The sequence below is a fragment of the Leptonychotes weddellii genome, chromosome 2, assembly GCF_054177405.1.
Source record: "Leptonychotes weddellii isolate Sample4059 chromosome 2, ASM5417740v2, whole genome shotgun sequence".
Lineage (NCBI taxonomy): Eukaryota > Metazoa > Chordata > Mammalia > Carnivora > Phocidae > Leptonychotes > Leptonychotes weddellii.
The window spans coordinates 81495273-81519642 of record NC_138370.1 but is presented as its reverse complement, the minus strand read 5'-3'; the positions used below and the strand labels follow the sequence as shown (position 1 = coordinate 81519642).

Genomic DNA, 24370 nt, shown 5'->3' with positions numbered 1-24370 from the left:
AAAGATTATAAAGTTCTGCTTTGTGGCAGCTGTGTCAGGACCCATGTCATGCACTTGACTGGCTCGGTATCCTGTCTTATGGCAGAGGGTACGGCCAAAGACGCTGAGGCCTTTGCGGGTGGTTTAAGTAACGCGCACGGGGCTAACTCACCAGATTGAAAGGTAGTGTGGAATACTTTGGCAATTTATGTCTAACATAAATTGAACATACGCTTTTTAAGATGTTTTAGTTTTTATTGGTCTTTGTAATGGGAGAATTTAATTATAAGGCATAGGATTGTATTTTCAAAGCCAGTGTTGGTTTCACAACCGGTAGCAAGAATTGAGATGTAAGTGCCTGGCCAGGCTGTGGAGGATCTTACCAGTAAATAGAGTGTGAGAGATGGATAGGTGGCTTTTTTGAATATGTGCTTAGAGCTTACCACGGTGTCAGCTCTGATGTGTTTTCCAAATTTTTAAAAAGTGTTAATTTGATGGTTTTATGTTTATCAGAGTCATTAGAGCATAAAAGTTGGCTCTAGTGACCTTTCTATTGTTTGTTGCCACTTACATGTTCTGTCAGAATATTTTTATAGCCTGTTTTTTTCTTTCTGCATGAGTATTTTCATTGTAGGAAGTTTGGAATATATCCACAAGTGGAAGAAAATAAAAGTCTTACCTCACCACTACTGTAACCACGATAACCACTTGAAATTTATTTTTGATCATTCTTGCATAAGAATGCATTTTATTTGATTCACAATGAGCTGTTTCCTTTGCTTCAGACATTCCTTGTGTTTCATGTGTCTTTCATGTGTCTGATTAACTATGCATCTCAACTTTGTAAATTCAGAGGGTGAGGAGGGATAAACCAGTTAAAAACATTTGTGTGCTCACAGTGAAATCTGTTCTCAGAGCAACATTTTCAGCAGCGAGAAATGAATGTTTTGCAGAACATACCCAAACCATAATATATGGTCATGGTGTTTTTTAAAAAATATTTATTTATTTAGAAGATTTTATTTATTTGAGAGAGAGAGCGAGCATGAGCAGGGAGAGAGGCAGAGGGAGAGAGAAAGGAAGAAGCAGACTATCCACTGAGCAGGGAGCCTGACTCGGGGCTCGATCCCAGGACCCTGGGATCATGACCTGAGCCGAAGGCAGACGCTAAACGACTGAGCCACCCAGGTTCCTCCCCCCCTTTTTTTTTTTAAGATTTTATTTATTTGAGAGAGGGAGAAGCATACTCCACACTGAGCAGCTCTATCCCAGGGTCCTGGGATCATGACCTGAGCCAAAGGCAGATGCTTGATTGAGCCACCCAGGCGCCCCATGTGTTATGGTTTTGAAGTCACTTACATGTTAGTTGTTATGTATAATATAATGAAATGGTAGTTTGACAATATATGTATTTAATATCCTTAAACCCTTTCAGGATTTATCTTTTGCTTTTCTACTTAGAGCACTACATCTCAGTGCGTGACCATAAGTAACAAACTGTTGCATGGAAGATTCTTCCTGCCTTTTAATTTGAAGATCCTTCTTTGGAACAGTGTGAGAGGCATTCAGTAGAAAATGGGACACTCAGGATGGATTTATTTATAAGATGATTTATACATTGTAAATATAAATATACTAATAATGTCTTACTGTAATATTTTTATTAAAAATGTTTTTGTGGCATTTTTCCTTTAGGAATGCCTGAATTAGATGAATACACCATGGAAAGGGTCCTGGAGGAATTCGAACAGCGATGCTATGACAATATGAATCATGCTATAGAGACTGAAGAAGGCCTGGGCATTGAATATGATGAAGATGTTGTCTGTGATGTCTGTCAGTCCCCTGACGGTGAGGACGGCAATGAGATGGTGTTCTGTGACAAATGCAACATCTGTGTGCACCAGGTATGTGGGCAGTAAGGCCCAGAAAGAACGGAGCCGCCTGGGGCGTGAGCTCACTTGCCGCCAGGGAGGCCAGAGGTTTTACCCCAGATGGGGTCTATTTTCCTGCTGTCCTAAGTGAGTGAAAGAAGTGTGCTCAATGGATGATATCTTTTTGTTCCTAATAGGTTCTTACTGTGTTTGAAGTATTTCCTGCTACTTCTTACATAACTGGAAGAATAGGATCCTCTGTGGAAATCTTCTTCCCTCACATGTTTTTATTCTTATCCATAGAAGTAAGGTTTACTTCAAAGGAACATATGAGCCCCCTCTGTCCTGGCTCTCACAGCTGAGTTTAGAGATGAACACTGGGGCGGGGGGTGGAGGACAGTTTCTAAAAGGTGTAGTTAGTTTGCTGTATGAGTTTGTGAGGCTGCCATAACGAAATCCCCCAAACGGGGTGGATAACAGACATTTATTATTTTGCAGTTCTGAAGACTAGAAGTGTGAAATCAAGGTGTATTGGCGGGGCCATGTTCTCTCAGAAACCTATGGGGGAATCCTTCCCCTTGCGTCTGTCTGGCATCTGGTGGTTTGCTAACAATTACTGTGTTCTTTGGTTTGCAGCTGCACAATTCTAGTCTCTGCCTTTGTTGTCCCATGGTGTCCTCCTGTGTCTGTCTGCACACGTGGCTACCTTCTCCCGAGGACACCCGTCATAATGGATTTAGGGGCCCACCTTACTCTCCCGTATGACACCATCTTAACTGATTATTATCTGTTACGACCCTGTTTCCAAATAAGGCCACATTCTGAGGGACTGGGGTTAGGATAACTTCGTAACTATATGGGACTCAGTTCAACCCATAACATTTCCTAATGTGTTATATAAAAACTGTGATGTTAAAGAAGAGTAAGGAGGTTCCTTTTCTAAAATGTGATTTCCTGTCCTTTGTGATGCCCACTAGCATTTGGTGGTTGCTTGCTACCATCCACAGAAAGGTAAATCCTCCGACTTCAGTAAGGATGGGCACTGGTCGATTTTAACAGCTGTGACCATCTCTGTCTCTTCTCTCTTCTGTATTCCTTAATGCAATAATGAAGTAATTTGGATTTCTGGGGACACTTGTTCACATATACGCTCATGATTTAAAAGGCTATCCATCTGTTGTTGAGATTTAAAACAAACTTAAAGACTCCTGTGGAATAGTTCTTTGGGTGACCTCTCAGAAAGAAGAATCAAGTTTGTTCTGTGAAGTTCTTGCTGATCATATTCCTTCTAATACGTCTTCCTCTTGGGCTTCCCCTCTGCCCGAACACGTCACCACCGGTGGCCTTGTGTCCGCTCATCCTTTTTTTAAAGATTTTATTTATTTATTTGACAGAGAGAGAGAGACAGCGAGAGAGGGAACATAAGCAGGGGGAGTGGGAGAGGGAGAAGCAGGCTTCCCGCCGAGCAGGGAGCCCGATGCGGGGCTCGATCCCGGGACCCTGGGATCATGACCTGAGCCGAAGGCAGACGCTTAACGACTGAGCCACCCAGGCGCCCCGAGAGGCCACAGTCTCTTGCTTTAGTCATGTTACAGGCTACCTTTTGGCTCTAGATTTTCAAATTTTCTGGGAAGTTTCCCTGGGATAACAGAATTCTCGAAGTGGTTTTGTTGTGTCAAGATCACTGTGACTACCAGTGTTGCCGTTTTGTTGCTGGTTTTCTTTTCCTGGGTGAAGCTTCAGTATTTTTTATGCCATTTTACTTATTTTTCTTCCCTGAGAATTTTGAGAGCAAGGGTTCTCCTTGAAAACTAGTTGAACCCCCTGTTTTATAAATGGGCTCACTGACGTCAGGTTGGGCCGTTTAGGGCCCCCTGTGGTTTAGTAGCAACGTTGGAACTGGGACTTGGGACCCTGGGCCCCCAGCGCCCCCCCGTGCCCAGCCTTCTGCCATGCTACATTGCCCCTTTGCCCTCACATTTCACCTTCCTGTTGGGAGGTTCTTGAAGGCATACTGTATTTAATCTTTTAATTTAGCGGAGACTTGATTTTCCAGTAAAAGAAAGTTCTCTCTTCAAATGTGACTTTCTCTAGAAAGCCTGATGCAGACCTTTTTAGTGTTTGAAACCTTAATAGTGTCTTTTAGCCCTATTAGAAGTTTTTTTTTTCTGGGAAGTCTGTGTTGACAGTGGCTCACTCATGGTACCGACCTAAGGCTCCTAAGCTCCAATCTTGGTGTTACTTAACTTTGCTCCTCTCTTCATGCTTGTGGTTTCCTTTCTGGGTCCTGGCTATTCAGATTGCAGAGTAGCTGTGTTTTCCTGTCTGGAGGATTGGAGCTATGTTACTGTGTCTCTCGACTTCCTGACTTCTGGTTCATTTAAGGATAAAGTTCTGAATAGTTTGGTGTTTTTAAAGGTTCTGAATGTGCTCCTGGTACCATCTTGGTTTTGTTTCTTCACTTTTCTCTTTTTGAACCGTCTTAATGACTTGAGTGGTAAAATCCTCGATTTCAACAGTTTTATGTTGTCTTGTGTAATTTTGCCACCTTGTGCAAAGCAGGCTTTGTTTTTTTTTTAAAGATTTTTTTTTTTTTAATTTTTATTTATTTGAGACAGAGAGAATGAGAGAGAGAGAGCACATGAGAGGGGGGAGGGTCAGAGGCAGAAGCAGGTTCCCTGCCGAGCAGGGAGCCTGATGCGGGACTCGATCCAGGGACTCCAGGATCATGACCTGAGCCGAAGGCAGTCGCCCAACCAACTCAGCCACCCAGGCGCCCCGCAGGCTTTGTTTTAAATATTGGCTGAAGAGACCAAATTCTCTTTGTCTACAAGGTCTCATTTTTCTGTGCCTGTTGTGTTCACTTGGGAGAGTGGTGGGGTCTAGTGAGGGGATTTTGCTTAGCTATGGGAATGCAGAAGCTCCGTAGTTCATCCTTCTTTCAGAGGTCATCTCCTTGAACAGCTTTCAGAGACTCCACTGCTTTGTGCGTTTTTCCCTCCCTTTGTATCCCACCCACATCAGTAAATCAGAGAAGGAAAAGCTTCCCCCACTTAGCCTCATGGAGTGTTTTGAGAATTTACTGCCCGCTATTTAGAAACTTTGTGTAGATAGGTGCCTGTAGCAATTGAGCAAAGCAGATTTTCTGTAAACCTTTTTGTCCTCCAGGAGTTTTCAGGACCACCTTGTGGTAAATAAGTATGTGTTGATCCCCGAAGATCCCAGATACCTCCTGGCTGCTACTGTGAGGCTGCCTGGCATTTTTGCTGAAGGGAGAGTGTTTCCAGCTGGGTGGACGTGGGAGAACCTCTGTTCTGTTCTGTTAAAATCTTTCTAGGTGTTTTTTAAATTGATAGATACATGGGGAAAAATAAATCTTGTTTCTCTGTTTTCCGTGGGGGATGTGCTGTGTCTTCACAGGCCTGTTACGGAATCCTCAAGGTCCCCGAGGGCAGCTGGCTCTGCCGGACGTGTGCCCTGGGGGTTCAGCCAAAGTGCTTGCTGTGTCCCAAGAAAGGCGGGGCCATGAAGCCTACCCGCAGTGGCACCAAATGGGTCCATGTCAGCTGTGCTCTGTGGATCCCTGAGGTAGGTGTGGTTCTTTTTTTTTTTTTTTTTAAAGGTTTTATTTATTTATTTGACAGAGACACCGCGAGAGAGAGAACACAAGCAGGGGGAGTGGGAGAGGGAGAAGCAGGCTCCCCGCGGAGCAGGGAGCCCGATGCGGGACTCGATCCCAGGACCTTGGGATCATGACCTGAGCCGAGGGCAGACGCTTAACGACTGAGCCACCCAGGCGCCCTAGGTGTGGTTCTTAATAGGAGCCTAGCTCAGGAGTACTATGGGCTTTTAGCTGGGTGTGGGAGTGGGGAGCCGCTCATAAACACGGGGAATTGCAGCTGATGAGTAAAAAGACACCTTTTAATTGCTGTCTTTTTTACCCCCTCTTAAACGGTATCTCAGGCCTACTGTCATCTTGACGTGGTATATAAATTTGTGGGAGTGTTAACTGGGAGTAGCAGTGAGTTGGATTCTCAGGTGGTTGTGTTCAAACGTCGCTTCAGAACTGTGTCCCAGCTAATCCCCCACTGCTGATGCGCGCTCCCGGGAGTGGGCCTGCGGCGCTGACAGCCATGGCCTCGCTCTGGCCTTCCCCAGGGGTCAGCCCTAAGTCCCTGGGCCTGGTGAGCCGTCCGTGCAGCACTAGGATGGTTAAAGAACCACTGCCTTAGGTCACATTTTTGTGATTTTCTTTCTAATTTCAGGTCTGGTCTAATTTATTTCGAGTCCAGACCTTGACTAATTTAATTTGCATGGCTCACTATGAGACTATCATTTGTGATTCAAATTTCAAGCATTTTTTTTGGTGTGTGATTTTGGTGCATTTTTCCTCCTGAGGAAAATTATCTGGGAATGATTTGGATTGGAGTCTTGGTAGCACCGGATCTCATGGTTTGGTATTAACAGGGATACAGTTCAGTGATCCAGGCTGAATGCAGACAGGATGCCTTATTTATCTTGGGAATTTTCCACTTTGAATGTAGTAATGTTTTCTGACTGAAGAGAACGGTTTTCTTCACTGAGGGAGATACTAAAATTAATATGTATTTACTTCATTGTTCACAAACTATTTAAATATATTTAAGAAGGCTATTGGTCTTGACCACTTCGTTGTGGGCCAGAGGTCTAGTAGATTGCACTGTGTCGATACAGACCCATCTTTGCTGCCCAACACTCAGGTGAGAAATGACTGTTACCAGTTATCTGAGTGTGTTTATCAACAGGACCCCCCGCCCCCGATGCACGGAAGGCATGGAGCATGGCGACTGGGCTCTGGGTTCTCTACTGCCGCTGGCCCAGAGCTGGCCCCTGCACTTGTCCAGATGCTCGAAAGTAGGGGTTTTCCTGCCCTAGGAGAGTGCATGCATGCCCCTTGCCACCGGCTGGCAGGAGGTCTGTAGGAAAATAGGTTGCTGCTGTCTGTGCTCAGCTCTTGCTTGTCTGATGGTCTCTGCCGCCTTGTCTTGCTATTCCTCGGGCCTCTAGGTGAGCATCGGCAGCCCCGAGAAGATGGAGCCCATCACGAAGGTGTCTCACATCCCCAGCAGTCGGTGGGCGCTGGTGTGTAGTCTCTGCAATGAGAAGTTTGGGGCCTCCATACAGGTAATCCGCTTGGTCATAATGGCGTCATTTTCCTTCTCTGTTTGCGGGCTGGACGAGGGAGGGCTCTCTGAATGGTCAGGGGATTTGGGGATGGGTCTAGGATCAAGGTTCTCACAGGTCTTCTGAGGCTGCTGAGGAATGATTTGAGCCCAGTGCAAACACCTTTAGCTGGTGGATTGTATCCAGTGTAACCGGAGCCCCAGCTGTAACAATCACAGAGCACCTCGGAAGGCCGCCTGAGCTGTAAGACAGGTCCAGTTTGTCTCTGGTTTCTGCCTTCCTGCCCCAAGCTGGCGCTGCAGCTCTTCCCACAGGCGAACACCTTCCGGGACGCACCAGTCTCGACCCTGGCGCCGTGGCCGCCCTGCCTCCTGCACTTGCAGGGCCGGTGGCAGAGCCGCCTCTGTGGCTGCCTCCCGACCCTGCGAGACCTTAGCTGGGCGCTGTTCGAAGTCCGCTCGGTGTGCCGATACCTTTGTGTTTGCTGGAAGAGAGTCCTCGGAGCACCAGCCGGGTGGACGGACACCCACGAGGTGCCGCACCAAGTGTTGTTTGCAGAGGCTGCTCTCTGCATGCAGGTTGGATATCTTGATGTGTCGTGGCACCACGTGTGGGACGGGGGGTGCTGCTGTGTGAAAACCGGGCCTGCGGTTTTTGCGTCCACACACACAGATGTAGAAAATCATTAGGTAGGTAGAATTATGGAGGGAATGTAAATGATGTGCTGGTTTTGCAGGTTTTTTCAACCTCTGTGCTCCAGAGGTTGGTTCCGGGCCTCACCGTGATGCTGTTCCGTTCACCAAGGTTTCAAATGCCGTTTGTGGCGGACGTTGGCCCTAAAGAGCTGGCCGAGTGCAGCTCTTCCCGGGAGGTCCCACGTCAGGGCCACAGGCTGGTCTTCGGTCTCCGCCACACATGCTGAGAGCAGAGGCACTGTTTTGGAGCGGCTTCTCATGGGGCAGGAAACACAACAGATCGGCACAGATACGAACTGCCAGGCTTAGGTTTTAAGGAAATGACCTCTTTGGGCAAAATCATTTTGTTTTGGCTAATAATACTTCTTTCAGTAAAGTTATCCACTGACCGGAGGTTTTTAAAATTTTTCATTTTGTAAACCTGGTATTTCTACTTTTCTTCATTATCACCTCCACTGGAGTTCAAGAATCCAAAATGTAACATACTCAGAGGGTGAGGTATGAGATAGCTGGTGGGGTTTGGCTACAGATCTTGAACATAGTGCAGGGTTTTGCGTGTGAATAGAATCAGTTTAAAACTAAAACATGGCAAAACCCTCTGGCCTTTTGGGAAAGAATGGAAGAGAAATTTTTTTAAAAGCCTCAGAATTAAAAACAAGCATTAGAGCCCTGGGAGTGCGTTTCTGCGTAGACCTACCCATGTGAGCACTTGCAGGACACAAGCTGAGGGAGACTGAGGGAAATGGAAGTTATTTCTTCCATGTTACCTGATGTTCTGCGGATAGGAATTTATGCCCTTTCCTGAGTACACCAATCCTGGTCCTGAACTGATGTTTGTGAGAGGTGGGTGAATGAGATCTTCTGTTTCTCTTTTGAAGAGAGAACGGTAAAATGACTTTTTTTTGTTGCCACTGACCTCTTTTCCCAGAACATTAATTTGAAGGAGTCTAAGAGGCCAAGTAAGGTTGATGATTTTTCATATCTTCACAGAATAGATTGATTTTATTAAAGAATTCCTCTCTGAAATGTCTGCAGCTGTGAAGGCTCTGGTTTATGTTTCTGTAACATCTGTTTGCTGAGTCAACCTGAATAGGAAAACCCAAAGGAAGGCCATTTGGCGCTTTTACAAAGTCCTGTATAAATATTCTGCTGCAGTTCATTCCTCTTTAAGGTTGGAGCGTTTGGGTTAGGTGTAGTTTAAGCCAAATCCAGAGAGTGTCACAGTCATCTGTTCCTACTTTTTCTTCCCACTTGGCTGTGTGCTAAAAGGGAGGAGCACTTTGTCTTTTAATGATAGTGGCCAGGTGTGTGTGTGTGTTCTGCCTGCCGCTGAAGCTGATGTCACACATTTCTTGGAATTGAGATTATTTATAGGTAAAATTAAGAGATTTATGTGAGTTCATGTGCCTTAAGTGTTTGTAATGGGGGGATTGGTGAAGGGAGCTGGATTTTCTGTACTTCTGGGTAAAAGAGACTTTATAAAAATGGAAGAAATCACGGCTGGCAGTGAGTCACCTCTTAAATACTGAAATGATTAGGGGAAAAAGCCCCAACTCCAGCCTCTGTCATTTGTGGTTATGGGATTCAGGGTCTGTTGAATAAGTTTAGTTAAGCTTTTCAGCTGGCCTGGGGCCACTGGGTTCTGCTCCTCTCTGCAGTCCTGATGTGCCCGGGGGTCACTTGGCCTCACACAAATACAGTGTTGCTTTTAAGGGACTGGCTTCAGTCACTGCAAGGAATCTCCTTCCAGGGATTTGCTCAGCAAGATCAGATGGGGAGAAGTTCATGACTTTTCTCCTGCTAGCCTTCTGGCTTGCCACCTACATCAAGGCTCTAATTGTCGCCTTGATCAGGCAGTGAGAGGGAAGGTGTTCAGTGAGGAGGAAGGCACAGCGGGGTGGTGCCTAGTCTCTAGGACGACCTGCCTTTGACCCACCAGGAAGCGGGTCCTTCACAGTTGTGCTGCTGCTCTGCAGTTAGTCCCGCGTGGTGCTGGGCCACCCCTGGCCCCGGAAGCCTTCCGCATCTGGTGGAACTTCTTCACCAGTGAGGAGACCTTTTCCCATCCCCCTTCCTGTGCTGGATTCTCCTTTTTCCTGTTCTTTCCTACTCTTCCAGGAGTTTTCTATTCACTCTCCTCAGACTTGAGCAGCCCTCGGCTGCTTGGAAGGAATGTACCATTTATTTTCCCACTCATGTAGGGCTCTTCCTGGCTGGAAGTAAGCGTGAGGATTCACGTTCCTTGAGAAACTCTGACTAGTAGTTATTTTTCCTGAAGAGATTCTTTTTCAAGCTTTTTATATAAGCACTTAAAAAAAATTTTTTTTAAAGATTTTATTTATTTGTCAGAGAACGAGAGCACGAGTAGGGGAAGTTGCAGAGGGAGAGGGAGAAGCAGACTCCTCGCTGAGCAGGGATCCCGATGCGGGGCTCAATCCCAGGACCCTGGGATCATGGTCTGACCTGAAAGCAGATGCTTAACCACCTGAGCCACCCAGGCGCCCCTATATAAGCACTTTAAAAAGAGTTCAAATCTAGGAAAACCAATTCCTCAGTTTACTCTGCATATAGAGCACATGTTCCTTGTAGTATAATCTGTGTGCCAGACCGCCTTTGTCTACATGTGTCTTTTGTCGTCATTGTGTCTGCTTTAAGAGGCGTTTTGGATGCAGTTACTTTTCTAAGAGAGTGATGGTTTGGTTTACGAATCCTTTTACTGAAAGAGTTCCCTTAAATAAGCCTTACCTTATTTAAGACTGGACTAGACATGCCAGGGTTAACCCAGGTAGAGCGCCCTCTCCTGGCATGTGTTTGAAGTGCCCCTCTTCCTGCACCTGTATGTGAAGAGGGTGCCTAGCATGGAGGGCCTTCAGCCACACTGTCACTCCATAACCGTCTTTTCTCTCATTCTCTGTATCCTTTCCAGTGCTCTGTGAAGAATTGCCGCACGGCCTTCCACGTGACCTGTGCTTTCGACCGGGGCCTGGAGATGAAGACCATCTTGGCAGAGAACGATGAAGTCAAGTTCAAGTCCTACTGCCCGAAGCACAGCTCACATAGAAAACCCGAGGAGAGCCTCGGTGAAGGGGCCACGCAGGAGAATGGGGCTTCTGAGTGTTCCCCTCGGAATCCGCTGGAGCCGTTTGCCAGCCTTGAGCAGAATCAGGAGGAGGCCCACCGGGTGAGTGTTCGCAAGCAGAAGCTGCAGCAGCTGGAAGATGAGTTCTACACCTTCGTCAACCTGCTGGATGTTGCCAGGGCCCTGCGGCTGCCCGAGGAAGTAGTGGATTTCCTGTACCAGTACTGGAAGTTGAAGAGGAAGGTCAACTTCAACAAGCCCTTGATCACTCCAAAGAAAGACGAAGAGGACAATCTAGCGAAGCGGGAGCAGGATGTCTTGTTTAGGAGGCTGCAGCTGTTCACTCATCTGCGGCAGGACCTGGAGAGGGTAATGATTGACACTGACACCTTGTAGTGACTTAGAAAAGAAGATTGCAAAGAGGCGGCTGCTTGCCCAGAGCAAGGAATGGTAGCCAGTTCCTTCACTCGCAGACCCTTGTACACACTGCAGCATGAGGTGGTGTCGGTTAAATATATTTACGGGCTGGCCAACTCCTTGTACATATGTGTGAGACTGCCACAGGGTGGGGAGCTTCTCTGTGATTGATTTTTAAAACACTTTCCCACTAATCCTTGTTGTTCTTCTGTAAGATCAAATGGGGTGTGTCCCCTTCCCCCTTCATTCCAGTGCTAGAGGGAACTGAGCCCCAGGAAGATGACCCAGGGATTGGCTCGGAATTGTTTGCAGACGGAGTTAGACCAGGTGGATTTGATTCATGGTGGGGGCAGCCAGAAGTAGGAAGCTCTCTCGTTCAAACCTGGGCTAACACTGGGTGCTGCTGACGGGCTCATCAAGGAGAGCCAAGCACTGCCCCTCTGGCGCACCTTCGCTTCTTGGCTAATTCACAGGGACGCTCCTGGTGCCGCCCCGGGGGAGAGCAGGCAGCGGGTGCCGATGTGTGTGCGTGACCTTAACGTACACATGTGGATCTGTTCCCGAAGGTTCTCCTGGCAGTGAGGTGCTAAGTCATCACTGAGGCAGAGTATATATACTGTGCGTGTGTGCTCGTGTGTCCCTGTCCACGCGTGTCTGTGCAGGGGTGGGGCGGGCTCGCCGGCGCATCGGGCTGCCTGATCTGAGGGGCCCCAAGTAATGCTCAGTACACTACTTGAGACCACGACTGGCTTGTGGACGTAGTGGCTGTTGGCTGCCTGGAGCCTCGGCTGATGGCACTTCCTTCAACTCTTGGCTGCTTTGTGCCCCGCCAGCTCTCCGTTACCTTTGGAGTGCCAGTCTGGACCTCCCTCCCTGCTGCAGGAATAATTAGGAGTGGGCTGTCTTCCCTCCAGGGCCTCCTGTTCCCTGTAGGTAGTTTCTGACTGAGGTTGCTAATTGGGGATGCGTCCTAGAGCACCTTCTGCGTCAACTCCCCTGACTGCCAGCTACGATTAAATTCATTAGTGCACGGGAGCTGGGCCCCAAGCTCTCTGGCCTGAAGCTTCCTGCACTGAAAGGCACCCAAGTGGCCTGAAACCGTTAACGCATCGCCCCCAAGCACCTCACTTACTAGCAGGGAGTGATTCACCTGCCTGGGAGATGATTTGAAATGAGAGTGTAGGCCAAGAATAGGGATAAATTGGAGGAATATTAAAGCCGAAAGATCCAGCTCTCACAGAGACCTGCGTGGCCCTGCTAAAGATGGCATAGGAGCGGAAGTATTAAGCGATCATTAGAGATCCTTTTAGTAGGAGACCCGAGTGCCCGGGGGCCAGCATGTTGTGCCACCCCCTCCCTGCCCGGTTCCGATGGATTCCAGATTCAGGCGGAGGCAGGCGGGAGGAGGGTTTGTGAGGCTCTGTGCTGCCGTACCCCCCCTGGTGGTGAGTGTAAAGAAGACCTCGCCTCAGCCACATGTATGTGTGGCAGTTTTGTTCAGAGAGGAGAAAGGGATTCAGAAGGATAAACTGGAATCCTGGTGAGAAGCCATTATTCCCAGCCTGACGACCGCTGTACGTGGGGGTGCATGAGCTATGGAGTCAGATAGTCCTCAGGAGGGAGGACGAGAAGTCTAAATGTTTGGACTGTGTTTGTCTCACGATCACCACAGAATAAAAGTGTAGAAAATGCTTGTGGTGTACTAACTCTTTTCTGTACTTCAGTTACTCAGATTAACACGCACTTACAATTAAATTCTAAACATTTTTTTGGAGTCATCACTGTTGGTTTTTAAGTAGAATGATACCAATGATGTACGAGAAACAGGGAATAAATCAGGATTTTTGTGTGTGTGTGGCATTACTTACATTTATTTTATTAAAAGCCTAAGAGATTTTAGGGAATTTAGTGTCAGTTTAAAGTGGGCTTATCATAATGGAAAAACAAAAAGTTTTTCAGAATTTGCCGTGAGGCCTGCGATGGTGGTGGCTTTAAAAACCATTGCAATCTTTGCTCTGCCCCTGAGAGCTGCACGGTGCTTTGTAATTATAGACAGTAAGTATGTCAGGCCAAAGGTTCGTCAGGGCAGGGGTGACCGGAACAAATCATAAATTACGTTGTCTTTCAATTAAGAGTTCTGCTAATAAACACAGTAGTAGTTCATAGCAGGTATGCAGAAGCCGTGAATACACGGGATTATAATCAAGGCTGTGGTCAATCCTAAACTGACAAATGAGTAGCCTTCATTAGAAATGCGAACACCTGATGAACGATAAGGTTAATAGCTTTCTTGGAAATACACACCTCGGGGCATTCCACACCTGGGTACAGTTCTGGATGGGAAAGTTAGGTGGCAGGAGTGCATTTTAGGAGGGTTTGGGAACCCCCATCTTTAAGAAGACACAATTGCTGATGTGTAGTCCATGGCTAGGTCAAGTTCCCAGGGCCGCCACTTCACTCTGGTGGGATCCCTTTCCCCTAGACGTTGTCTTTTACAAGATGCAGTAAACAGTTCAGCAAGTGAGAACTTACTCAAAGACCTGCCCCCTCTGCACGTGTGGCTAGCTCATCGAGAGGGCCTGCTCGTGGGAGACTGTCCTACTCACCACTCAGTGGAATGGTTACCCCTGAGAATCTGATGGAGGCTACAGTTGTCCCTGAACAAAAGGCATGTTGAGCTCTAGTGTGCGAACAGTGTTTCGGATTCAGGAAAACCCCTTGAGGCCATTCTTGAATTCCTGAGGACAGTGGTTCTCGGAGTGTGGGCCCCAATCAGCAGCAGCAGCAGTACCTGGAAACTTAACAGAAGTGCCAAGTTTTGGACCCCACCTCTGACTCCAGAAGCTGGGACGGGGGGTTAGTGGCCAGCATTCTGTGTTTGAGGGGTCCCACGTGTGTGTTTGAGAATCACTGCTTTTGGGGAAAGCCTGACTCTGGTTTAGCATGGTGTGAGAGTGCACCCATGAACTTCTTTTTCTGGTAACACCTTGCTGGCAGCTCGGAGAGGATGAAGCAGGGGAGGATGTTTGGTTGAGCGGCGCAAGGGAAGGGCCGAGCAGGGCCTGTTTCCAGGGTCAAGCTCCCAGGCACAGCCGGGGCTGCTGGTGGAAGTTGTCCTGTGAGGAGTGCTTTGTGCATAAAGGAGGGAAGGTTTAGGGCACTCACTAGTCTAAATGTGGTCAGCCGGGCCTGGGTTATTCAGGGGTTGATTTGTCCCAATGAAAATCCACCCTGGCCTTAGCTTTTTGGGGTTACAGGTAGAGGTTTCTCATCAGAGATGACAGGGGGGAACAGAAGTGGAATTTTCCCACCTAGCGGCCATTGTGGGAGCCTTTCCTGGGGATAGTGGTTGAAGCTATCAGAATTAAATTTAAATAGTATGCAAAGTTCAGGTACTCTGGTTTTCCTAGTTTCTGTTTTCATGGATACTTTCAAGTCAGAGAGATCTAAGTATCTTGGCTGTACATCTGACTTGAATAGAGTAATAACCTCATCTGCTCCTAAGAGGTCAGAATTTGTTTCTATTTCCTATTTCCAGAAGTCAGATTCCTTGATGTAAGAACCGTTGGCCAAAAGTTTTTAATCTGCGATACAGATCTAGGTCTTGCCTCTTCCTCTTTCTGAGCTTTCACTTTAAGCCCCCCCCCCCCCCCGGAACAATACTTATCAAAGACAATAGCCTGTGAGCCACTTCATCCCCAAATTGGTCCGGATTTTTATAAAGGACATCTTCTTCCTGGCCTGGAGCTCTGAGGCTGTCATAACAGGCTCTAGCCAGGGTGAATTACACCAAAATAGTATTTACTCTGAGACAGGGAGAGTGATTTTCTTCTCAATTCTTTAATTCCAAGATTACACACACAAGCGCACACATGTCTATACATCAGGAAGAGCTGTTAGGAGGATCCTAAGTAGTCGGCGAGCTGATGAAGGTCAGCAGAAGCCTGACTGGGTGCTCCTGCGTTAGGCCCGGAAACTCCACCACGATGCAAATGTGCGAGCCAGCCCCCAGCCCGTTCTTGTCTATGCCTCCTGTCCTCTTGCAGACAAGACAGCTGTGAACACAGGGGAGAAGGGCTGGAACGCTTAGGGTTCAGAAAGAACTGGAAACCTTAGGGGAGGTGCTTGCACAGAAGCCAAAAGTGCAGAGTCCTGTGTGGGGGGCTCGTTGCCATTCTTCCTTACGTAAGAGGTCGGGGACCCGTCAGCTTGTATGGTCGAGGTGGCAGGGAAAGGGGTTGCCCGCGCCTCAGGAAACGTTTTGAGGGGAGTGTCGTCATGCCTGGGACGGAGGCCCTGTACTCCCACTGCTGAGCTGTTCCGGGGCTCTGGGTCTTCATCTTGTGGAGAGGTTTAATTGTAGCTCTGGGGTGTTGCATTTGACATTTGTGTTTTCAGGCGCGTGCAATCTAGTCTGGTTTCCCAGTAGGTTTGGGGACTGAGGATTTAAGGGCACTTATTGACTAGTTTGTTTTCGTATCAACTGGTCACAGGTGGCTTTAAAAATGGGGAACAAATTTAGGGGTCGATGAGTTAGTATTGGTTAGTAGGCATATACGTGGGGTCCCCAGTGACTGCAGTCAGATACAAGGTGGAGCTCTTAGCACTTGGGTCTTTTTAGTTACTTACAAATGAATGTGGAAGAGGGCAGTGGCGGTTGAGGGGGGTGATACAGGGAGTTGGACTTGAGATGTTGACAGCACAGCAATGGCAGAGCGAGGAGACTTCCTAGCTTTACATCCTAGAGGAACACGTTAGCTACCGGTGAGCTCCACGCATTTCAGATACTGTCCAGTTGACAAAGAAGTTTCCTTGGATTCTTGGTGCCCATTTGGTCCTCTCGTGGGCTCGGTGCAGGGATAATTTTGGGCGGGGGGTGGGGGAGGGGTGCTCCTCTGATGGCCCTTGACACTGTGCTTCCCTAATTCCATCCTCAGGAGCTGCTTGATAAAGTGGCTTCTGAACTGCTCGAAGGCCTTCCATCATAGAATTCATGGGCAGCGGCTACGGAGGGGTGGTAAGCAGAGTCCCTGGGCAAGAGGTGGCATGTCTGGACTTGGACCCCAGTGGTCTTCTCTGCTGGGATGAGCCTCAGGCTGGGTGTGGTGGAGGAGGCAGGGCTTTCGTTTGAGGTCCCCCTCCCATCTCTCTTCCATGTTGCTGCTGCCTCCATGGAGGGGTGTGTGTGGAATCCTAGTTAGCAGCCCAAAAGTAGTTTAGAGATTGGATAAAATGTTGAAGTACCTCTTGATTTCAGATGTCACTCACGGCCCTAGTAGGACACGATCTCGGGTAAAGAAAAAAAACACCAAAGTACCATTATGATGTGTTGCTTACTTAGCGTCTTTATTCTCTACGTTCTAGGTTCGGAACCTCACTTACATGGTGACCCGCAGGGAAAAGATTAAGCGGTCTGTGTGCAAAGTCCAGGAACAGATATTCAATCTTTACACTAAGCTCTTGGAGCAAGAAAGAGTTTCAGGTATGCATTAAGCTCTTGTAGGTCAAACAATAGTGCAGGGGTTTGTAAGTCTTCACGTTCTGGGAAGGAAAAAAATAATAGTTTCTTTAATTTTCTTTTATGTATGCTACAGGAGAAATCTGAGCAGCACAGACTTTCCTATTCAAAGAAAATCTTTGGGCATCTGAAGCATCACGGTATAGGGAAAAGGGCTTTGAATGTGACCTCAAATAGGGGTTGAATCCTATATCCCCTACTTACAGACCCAACACAAGCAAGCCCAAGTTTTCGGAGCCTCCCCCATTTCCTCCTGTGTAACGTGAGGATGATCTCTCAGGTTTCCTACTGGGAGCTCTTGTGAGACTCGAATGAAACAGCAACTTCTCTAGTGTGTTGCAAAGCACTTGATAAATGTAAAGTGTCATGGGGATACCTACAGAGACTTACAGATTATCTAGTCTTTGGATCTACCTCTAACGTGCGGTAAATAAGCTATGTTAAGACCGTGTACTTAAGGCACACATCCATGTTGAGATAACATTCGCAGTGGACGTTTTGGTGTAGGTGGAAGTGTGGATATTTTTGAGATTCAGCACCAAGTATTTATTTAGTGCCTTCTCTTTTACATTGCTCTGGGCTAGGCAGAGTGAAAAATGAAACTAAGCTACATACTTCCTCCGTTCTGGAGAGCACATCCGTTACTTGGAGGTGGGGTGCATGCACAGTAGGGCAAGTCCTTGAACCTCTCTGGGACTCTTGATCTGTAAGAGGGGGCTGGGTTCAGAATCCCGACCTCTCACGGGTCTCTGAGCACCGACATTCTGTGAGTGTGAATCCTGCACAGCAGGCATCGGGAGGCTCTTAGGGAAGGAGATCCGCTGAATGGAGCGGGCAGGTCTCGGGTCTTCGGGAGCCAGTCTCTGCGGCCCTTCCCTGCCCCGGGCAGCGCGTGCCTTGTGTGGCCACAGAAGGCCTCCTTTTCCTGCTTCTGTGGCTTTTTGTCTCGGTAGATGACTGACACATAGAAACAACAGAGAAGTGGTTATAACCTGTTACATTGGAATCCAAATTCTGGTTTACCTAAAACTAACCAGATGTATGGAACTAGACATCAATTGGTCAGCTGAACAAAGAGAAACAAGCTTTAGGGAGTTTTGAATGATATTCTTGAGGTGTTACATAGTTAATTCTGATGGCATTAACTTACTAATGTTCCCTTAGGTATTTTCTTCCTGAGAAGAAATATTTTCCAGATGTATCATTAGCTAGAGTTTACAGTTGTAAAACTTAAATTTTTGTAAGTAGGGTTCAGAAGTGAAAGAAAGCAGTTTGATTCAGATTGTTTCAAGTGAACTTTCATTCGTTATTCCTGCTTGAGTGCAAATAAACGGACCTGTTTCATCCTTTGCCTTTGTGGCCTCTGTCACCAGCCCCAGTGCCGCCGCTGAGCGGGGCCGCCAATGCGCGTTGGGCCATTGGCGGGCTTTCTGTGACTCTTGTGAGGTGGTTCTGTAATGAGTTGATTACTCCTGAAAATAAGCTGTGAAGAGCATTTTCATCTGATTTCACTTAAGAGTCATTTTTCATGGACATTGCCGGCAGCTTTTTGCATTTCATGGCTGAGGTTTTTACTTGGGTTAAGTGATTGAGATTCTTCACCAGGTTAGGAAGTGTTTTGCGTAACACAGCTGTAATGAAATCCTGCTCTTCCGGAAAAGGTAAACAGACCCTCCCTCCCCTCAGATACGAACCATACTAAGTGTGATGGGTTGAAAGCAACATTAATCTTTCTGCAGGCTGCCACAGGGAGTGAAGTGGAAACCCTTTAGGATGCCAACCCTGCCCACCCCCTCCCCGTTTTTCCAGTTTTAGACTTTCAGTTGTGTTCTTACTCACGCCCCAAGTGGATCTCCTGTCTTGTAAGATAGATGGTTCCAGGTGAGGAGGAGATGGCCAGACGTGTCGGTCAGGGTCCGTGGTTTAGACGTGTGTGTGAAGCTGAGAACGGGCAGGGCCGTTCTGCTGGATAAGCTTGTCCTCAGTGGGGACAGTGCTTCCGGGTCATGAGTCCGAGACTTTTCAGAGACATGGACCCCAGGTAGATGGAAATCGGGGTTTAGAAAATGTCAGTCCCTCTTACCTTTGCTTTCCCACAGTAGGTGACTGTGGAAGAGAAATAGAAGTGTGGCGTGAAGGTTGACCGTAAGGTTTGATCCTTGAGAAAGCGGGTGTCCCCGGCCCAGCAGACTGTAGAACTCCCTCCCCTGTGGCACCCACTGGCACTTTCGTGTTCGGAGCTGCTCGCTCTGCTCTGTTCACGTGTGGTGTCCGCATCTGTGGAGCAGGGAGGTCTCGTCCAGGCTCCTGCCTGGCAGAGCCTTGTTTTCCTTGTGGTTTATACCTTATGGGAGACAGAACATGAAAACAGCTCTTTATAGATGTCCTGGAGGCTCTTACAGAAACGTGGTCCTTGTGATAAACTCCAGTGTGTTATGAATTCACTCAGTGTTTTTCACACTGAGGGTTATGATTCATTAGTTGGTTGTGAGATGAATTCGGTGGGTCACCACCAGCATTAAAAGCAAATGACGTGTCAGTGCCACATCACATGGGGAAGGCTAATATGGTTCCATGAAATGTGAGCTCTTACTGGGTTACATTGTGAAATTTAGTTATTGTGATTTGCAGCAAAAATATTTGCAAAACACCATTTTACCTTCTCCTCACGTTGGATGACAGTTGAGTTTAATTCCACAAATAGGCTTTGTATATAATTTTAAAAGATATTTACTATGTGTCAAGAATGATTTTAAACACCTTTCTTTCTCATTTCATGTATTTAGTTATTTATCCTCATCATAGCCCCCCAGGGGTATATTTACTTTGGAAAAAGAAACTCTAAAGATTTTCATTTATTTATTTATTTGAGAGACACAGCGCGAATGCAAGAGAGCACGCAAGGGGGAGGGGCAGAGGCAAAGAGAGGGAATCTCGAGCAGACTCGGCGCTGACCGTGGAGCCCGATGCAGGGCTCAATCCCATGACCCAGAGATCACGACCCGAGCTGAAAATCAAGAGTCAGATGCCAGCCAGGTGCCCCTGGAGAAGGAAACTTTAAAGCCCCAGTTGCTGCCCTTGAGGTGCTCTCAGTCTTGTCGGGGAGGCAGGTGCCTAACCAGGTGCAGGGGCAGAGGCAGTGCTTTTGACCAGGAGGATTCTGCGTGGATTCCTCTTTGAAAATCAGATCACTTATTTTGTTTGAAGGAAAATGGTTTTCTTGGAAAGAGGTCTCATGAAAACTTTGGTGAGCTTCAGCTATTTTAGAAAATAGAGCATATTAAATTGAGCCTGCAGACTGAATGCAGATTCTCAAGGCAGGTAATATTTTTGTATAAATTTTTTTAGACTGGGTGGTTGTATGTAGTCCTGTTGGGTGGGAAGTTTGCATTAACAGGGCCATGCTAAGGACCTAGAATTTTATATTTATGGATCTGCTTCTGTAATTTTTCTCCCTTTGTGGTTGTATGTTCATAGGTGTGCCTTCTTCTTCCTGCTCGTCCTCCTCACTGGAAAACATGCTTTTGTTTAACAGCCCTTCTGTGGGCCCTGATGCTCCCAAGATAGAGGACTTGAAGTGGCATTCTGCGTTCTTCAGGAAGCAAATGGGCACTTCCTTGGTTCACTCGCTGAAAAAGCCCCATAAGCGAGATCCGTTGCAGAACAGCACTGGGAGTAGAGGCAAAACCCTCCTGAAGCAGCCGGACCTGTGTGCGAGAAGGGAGGGGATGGTGGTCCCAGAGAGCTTTTTGAGTTTTGAAAAGACCTTTGCAGAAGCACGTCTCCTATCAGCACAACAGAAAAACGGGGTGGTGATGTCAGACCCTGGGGACAGAAGAGACCATCGTTTTCATTGTGATCTCAGTAAGGGAGACTTAAAGGACAGACCTTGTAAACAGAGTCACAAGCCTCTCAGGTCCACAGACGTGTCCCAGAGGCACCTGGACAACACCAGAGCCGCCGCCTCCCCCGGAGCGGGGCAGTCAGCGCCTGGCCCGAGGAAGGAGCTGGTGCCCAAGTGCAACGGCTCCCTCGTCAAAGTAAACTACAACCAGACTGCAGTCCAAGTGCCTACAACGCCTGCCAGCCCCGTGAAAAACTGGGGAGGATTCCGGATTCCAAAGAAGGGCGAACGGCAGCAGCAGGGAGAGGCCCACGAGGGCGCCTGCCACCAGCACTCAGACTACCCCTATTTGGGCTTAGGCCGAGTTCCAGCCAAGGAAAGGGCAAAAAACCAATTAAAATCTGACAGTGAGAACGACGGGTATGTCCCTGACGTAGAGATGAGTGACTCAGAGAGTGAGGCATCAGAAAAGAAATGTATGCACGCCAGCAGCACCATCAGCCGGAGGACAGACATTATCAGGAGAAGCATCTTGGCCTCTTGATGAAACCGAGATGGCGTGGGAGCGCGGCGGGCTTGTCGTGGAGTTGCCAGACCGGAGCTCTGACGTGGGGGATGGGCAGAACCCCATCACTCCTGAGCTACACAAACACATTTACTTGCAAGTCAGATTGAGTTTTTTTTTTTCCCAGAGTCCTTTATAAATCATTGTTGTGAGAAGTGTGTTATCTGCAACTTGTTGAGGAAACACAAGAGTAGATGGTAACCGTCAGACACTAAGACTAGAGGCTGAGTTAAACACTACAATAAGAATGAATGAAATAAGTCTTTAGAGAGGGCAAGGCTTCCGGAAGCCTCCTGAGTTTGTATTGCCCTCTGTATTCTTCCCAAAGCACAAACTCTTGGTTACCTGAATATGCGGAATCAGATGCAGTTCTTGAGAAACCCTCACGCACCACTTAATAGCCCATAAAACTTACTTTCTAGGACTGTGGCAGATGTTGAAGTCGTATTTATGCTCGGGCCCACAAGGCTGTTTTCTTGCATTGTAGTCCGAGGCAGCAAGCTCTGAAGCTTCCATAACTCTAGGGAATTCATGTGTAAATCAGAACAGCACACGGGAAGAGCGCATTTAGAAAAAGGTCAGTACTTGAAGATCTGAAGGGGCAGGGCGGAACTGCTGCGTCTTGCAGATTTAGGGTCCATGTAGCAAGGTCCCACTTGCCTGAAGCACTGGAGTGAGTGTGTTGTGGGTATGGGACTGGTGGAGAGTGAAGCCGTTAGAAAGTTCTGTGAGAAAGGGCAGTTGGTCCCGTTTTTACCAGTCCTCTTGACCTTCCTCCTCCCTAACAACTGCCTTTCGGGCCAGCTTGGGATCTCCCTGGCCTTTGGCAATACCTGGCCATCTGGCTTCCAACAATACTAATGGCTATTCAAGTTCAAGCGATGAACTTCCAGACTCTGGTGACACACTTCCCAGAGCCAACCACTAGTGCATATGTTGGGGAATCTGGGCTTCCAGCATGAACGGATTCCTTAAGAAAAAGGAAAAGCAAAAAAAAAAAAAAAAAAAAAAAAAAAGCAAAAAAAAGCATAATAGGTTATATTTTAAAAACAATAGAAAGGCAATAAGTTGCGATAACCTCTTACCTTTGACCAAGGTTATACGGGAAAGAGACTGAAGTGTAATAGGTTTCCTGGAGTCAAGAGTTCTAAGCTCCAATTCGTAACTTGGACTTTCTAATTGCAAATGGCAATAACTAGTAAGTTATCAGCAATAATGAATTTAGCATTAAATTTGAGTACAAATGTTCTGTTTTTTGCACTCACTGTAGTGCGTATGTATTAAGACAGTGGATAGTGTTAAGGTCCTGTTAATTTTCTTTGGAATTCAATGTAGTTGTGAATCAAACTTAAGAGAAGGAAAGTTTAAATAGCAATGAAATTTAGAATTATGGGCACTTGGAACAAGCCCAACTTCCCCTAAATTATCCTTAGTTTGTTAATACCAGTATTCAGATTCCTGATTCATTTATACATCTGTTTCCATGTGGCAGGGACATTCTGATACTTAACGAGTGATGCTTTGAGTTCTGTAGTTACCTTTCAAGTCTTCCAGGTGATTGTCAACAGCAAAAAAGGCTTATTGAATTCCATCTTGCTATGCAAGTTTTATCGGATGATCAAATAGTAGATCTGATGCATCCCCATTGTATGTATGACATTTTCAAACCAAGTCTTAACTTTTCGAATACATTTTAGTAGCTAATTCAGGGGAGGGGAAAGAATGACCCAGGTTTTTAGATTGACTATTTTTGAGCTATGGGGGCTCATTTTGAAAGACTGCTGTCCAGATAAGCTGTTGCTACAGATATTAGGAGTTTCTTAATGAATCCAAGGTGTACATTCACTCATAGCATAATTTAAAAATCAGATTTTTTGCATATGAGCAAAAACCTTTTTGCTGGATACAGAAGAAGGTGGACACTTTTTACAGTTACCTTTTGATCATAGCAACAGCTCTGGGTGAGAGTAGAATATATAGAGGGGTAATCTTGTCAAGCCATAGAAAGAAAATCTAAATTTTAGTAAGTATATGACCTCTCACCATTTTAAGAGGTACCAGATTCATTTGCACTATTTAGGAATGCTAGTTTTGTGCAAAAATAATGCCTTACCTGTTTTTTCCCCACATTTAGGTTGAAAAGCTTTCAAACGTTCCAAGTTATGCTGAACCAAAAAAACAAAACAAAACAAAACAAAAAATAAAAACCCACACAAAAACAAAACACAAAAATAAAAAGCCCACACTTTTTATTCCTGCTTTGAAATGCAAATGGTATAGAGCACGGTTTCTCTGACAGTGTAATGATAGCTTTGGAAGTTAGTTCACGTCCTGCTGGGACCTCTGTATGAGGCGGCCGTCCGCAGCACCCACCCACCCCACCCACTTGCACTCTCTTCAGGACGAGCCATTCGCTCTGCTTTTTCGTTTCTTTTCTTTGAAGCTTTATCTTTCCTTGTGCATCCTGACCAAGAAATATCTTTGATTATGATCAATGTATTATGTCAAAATGTAGGCTAGTTAAACTTTTGTAAAGTTGCCTGGAATGTCATTTGTTAGGTTATAAACACAAAATCGAAATGAAGGGTTCTATGTGTTGTGTACAAATCTTAATTATTTTGAAATGGACAAACTTGTCATTACATTTGTAACCTTGTACAGAGGATTTTTCACTATGTGCCTAGCTTGGTGTCCATTCAGCTAAAATTGGAAAAAAAAAAAGGTGCATGAAGAGTTAAAAAAATCAGAAATTAAACAAAGTATATGTAGAGATGACTATTTTATATTACATGGCCCAATCCTGTATTTATTTCTACCCCCTTTTTGAAAGTATTTATAAAACTAGTTGAGGACAGCTGTATTTTTTTGTTGAACTATTTAGTAGAATTTGTGCCTTTTGGTCTGTATGTGAATAAATGCTGTACATTTTGCAATACATTTTTGAGTGTCTTTTGAAATCTGATTTTGCCAGGTATTTAAAGATGTAGATGACATAGCGGTCCTGAGTGGGTGTGTATGTATGTCGACTGTCTCATGGTTTAGGAAGGAGAACTGTAGGGACAGAACAAGATTGTGGAAGAGCACAGATTCACTGGGCTGCTGTCTGGCTCCACTCTGATGGTGAGGCACTGGAAAATGATAATGGTTCAGTTTTCAGTCTTTCCCACCTGGAGTTCTTTCCAGAATACAATTTTTGATCTGAAAGTAACCTGTTGTTGAGTCTAAGCAACTTAAAC

General features: G+C 46.4%; 1 protein-coding gene across 29 annotated transcripts in view; it reads left to right on the top strand.

The window, feature by feature from the left end:
• JADE1 (jade family PHD finger 1) overlaps positions 1–24071 on the top strand; it is a 281646-nt gene extending 257575 nt beyond the window's left edge. For 27 of the 29 annotated variants that reach the window (XM_081811881.1, XM_081811882.1, XM_081811886.1 and 24 more), the window contains 6 exons: positions 1675–1886; positions 5274–5441; positions 6900–7016; positions 10638–11159; positions 16572–16689; positions 20203–24071. In XM_081811881.1, the coding sequence (XP_081668007.1) occupies positions 1675–1886; positions 5274–5441; positions 6900–7016; positions 10638–11159; positions 16572–16689; positions 20203–21113 (2048 nt within the window). In that variant the 3' untranslated portion in view covers positions 21114–24071. Of the gene's footprint in view, positions 1–1674; positions 1887–5273; positions 5442–6899; positions 7017–10637; positions 12899–16571; positions 16737–20202 lie in introns of those variants that run through there. The other 2 variants (XM_081811901.1, XM_081811902.1) reach the window with 2 other exon arrangements.
• Positions 24072–24370: the final 299 nt, after the last annotated feature.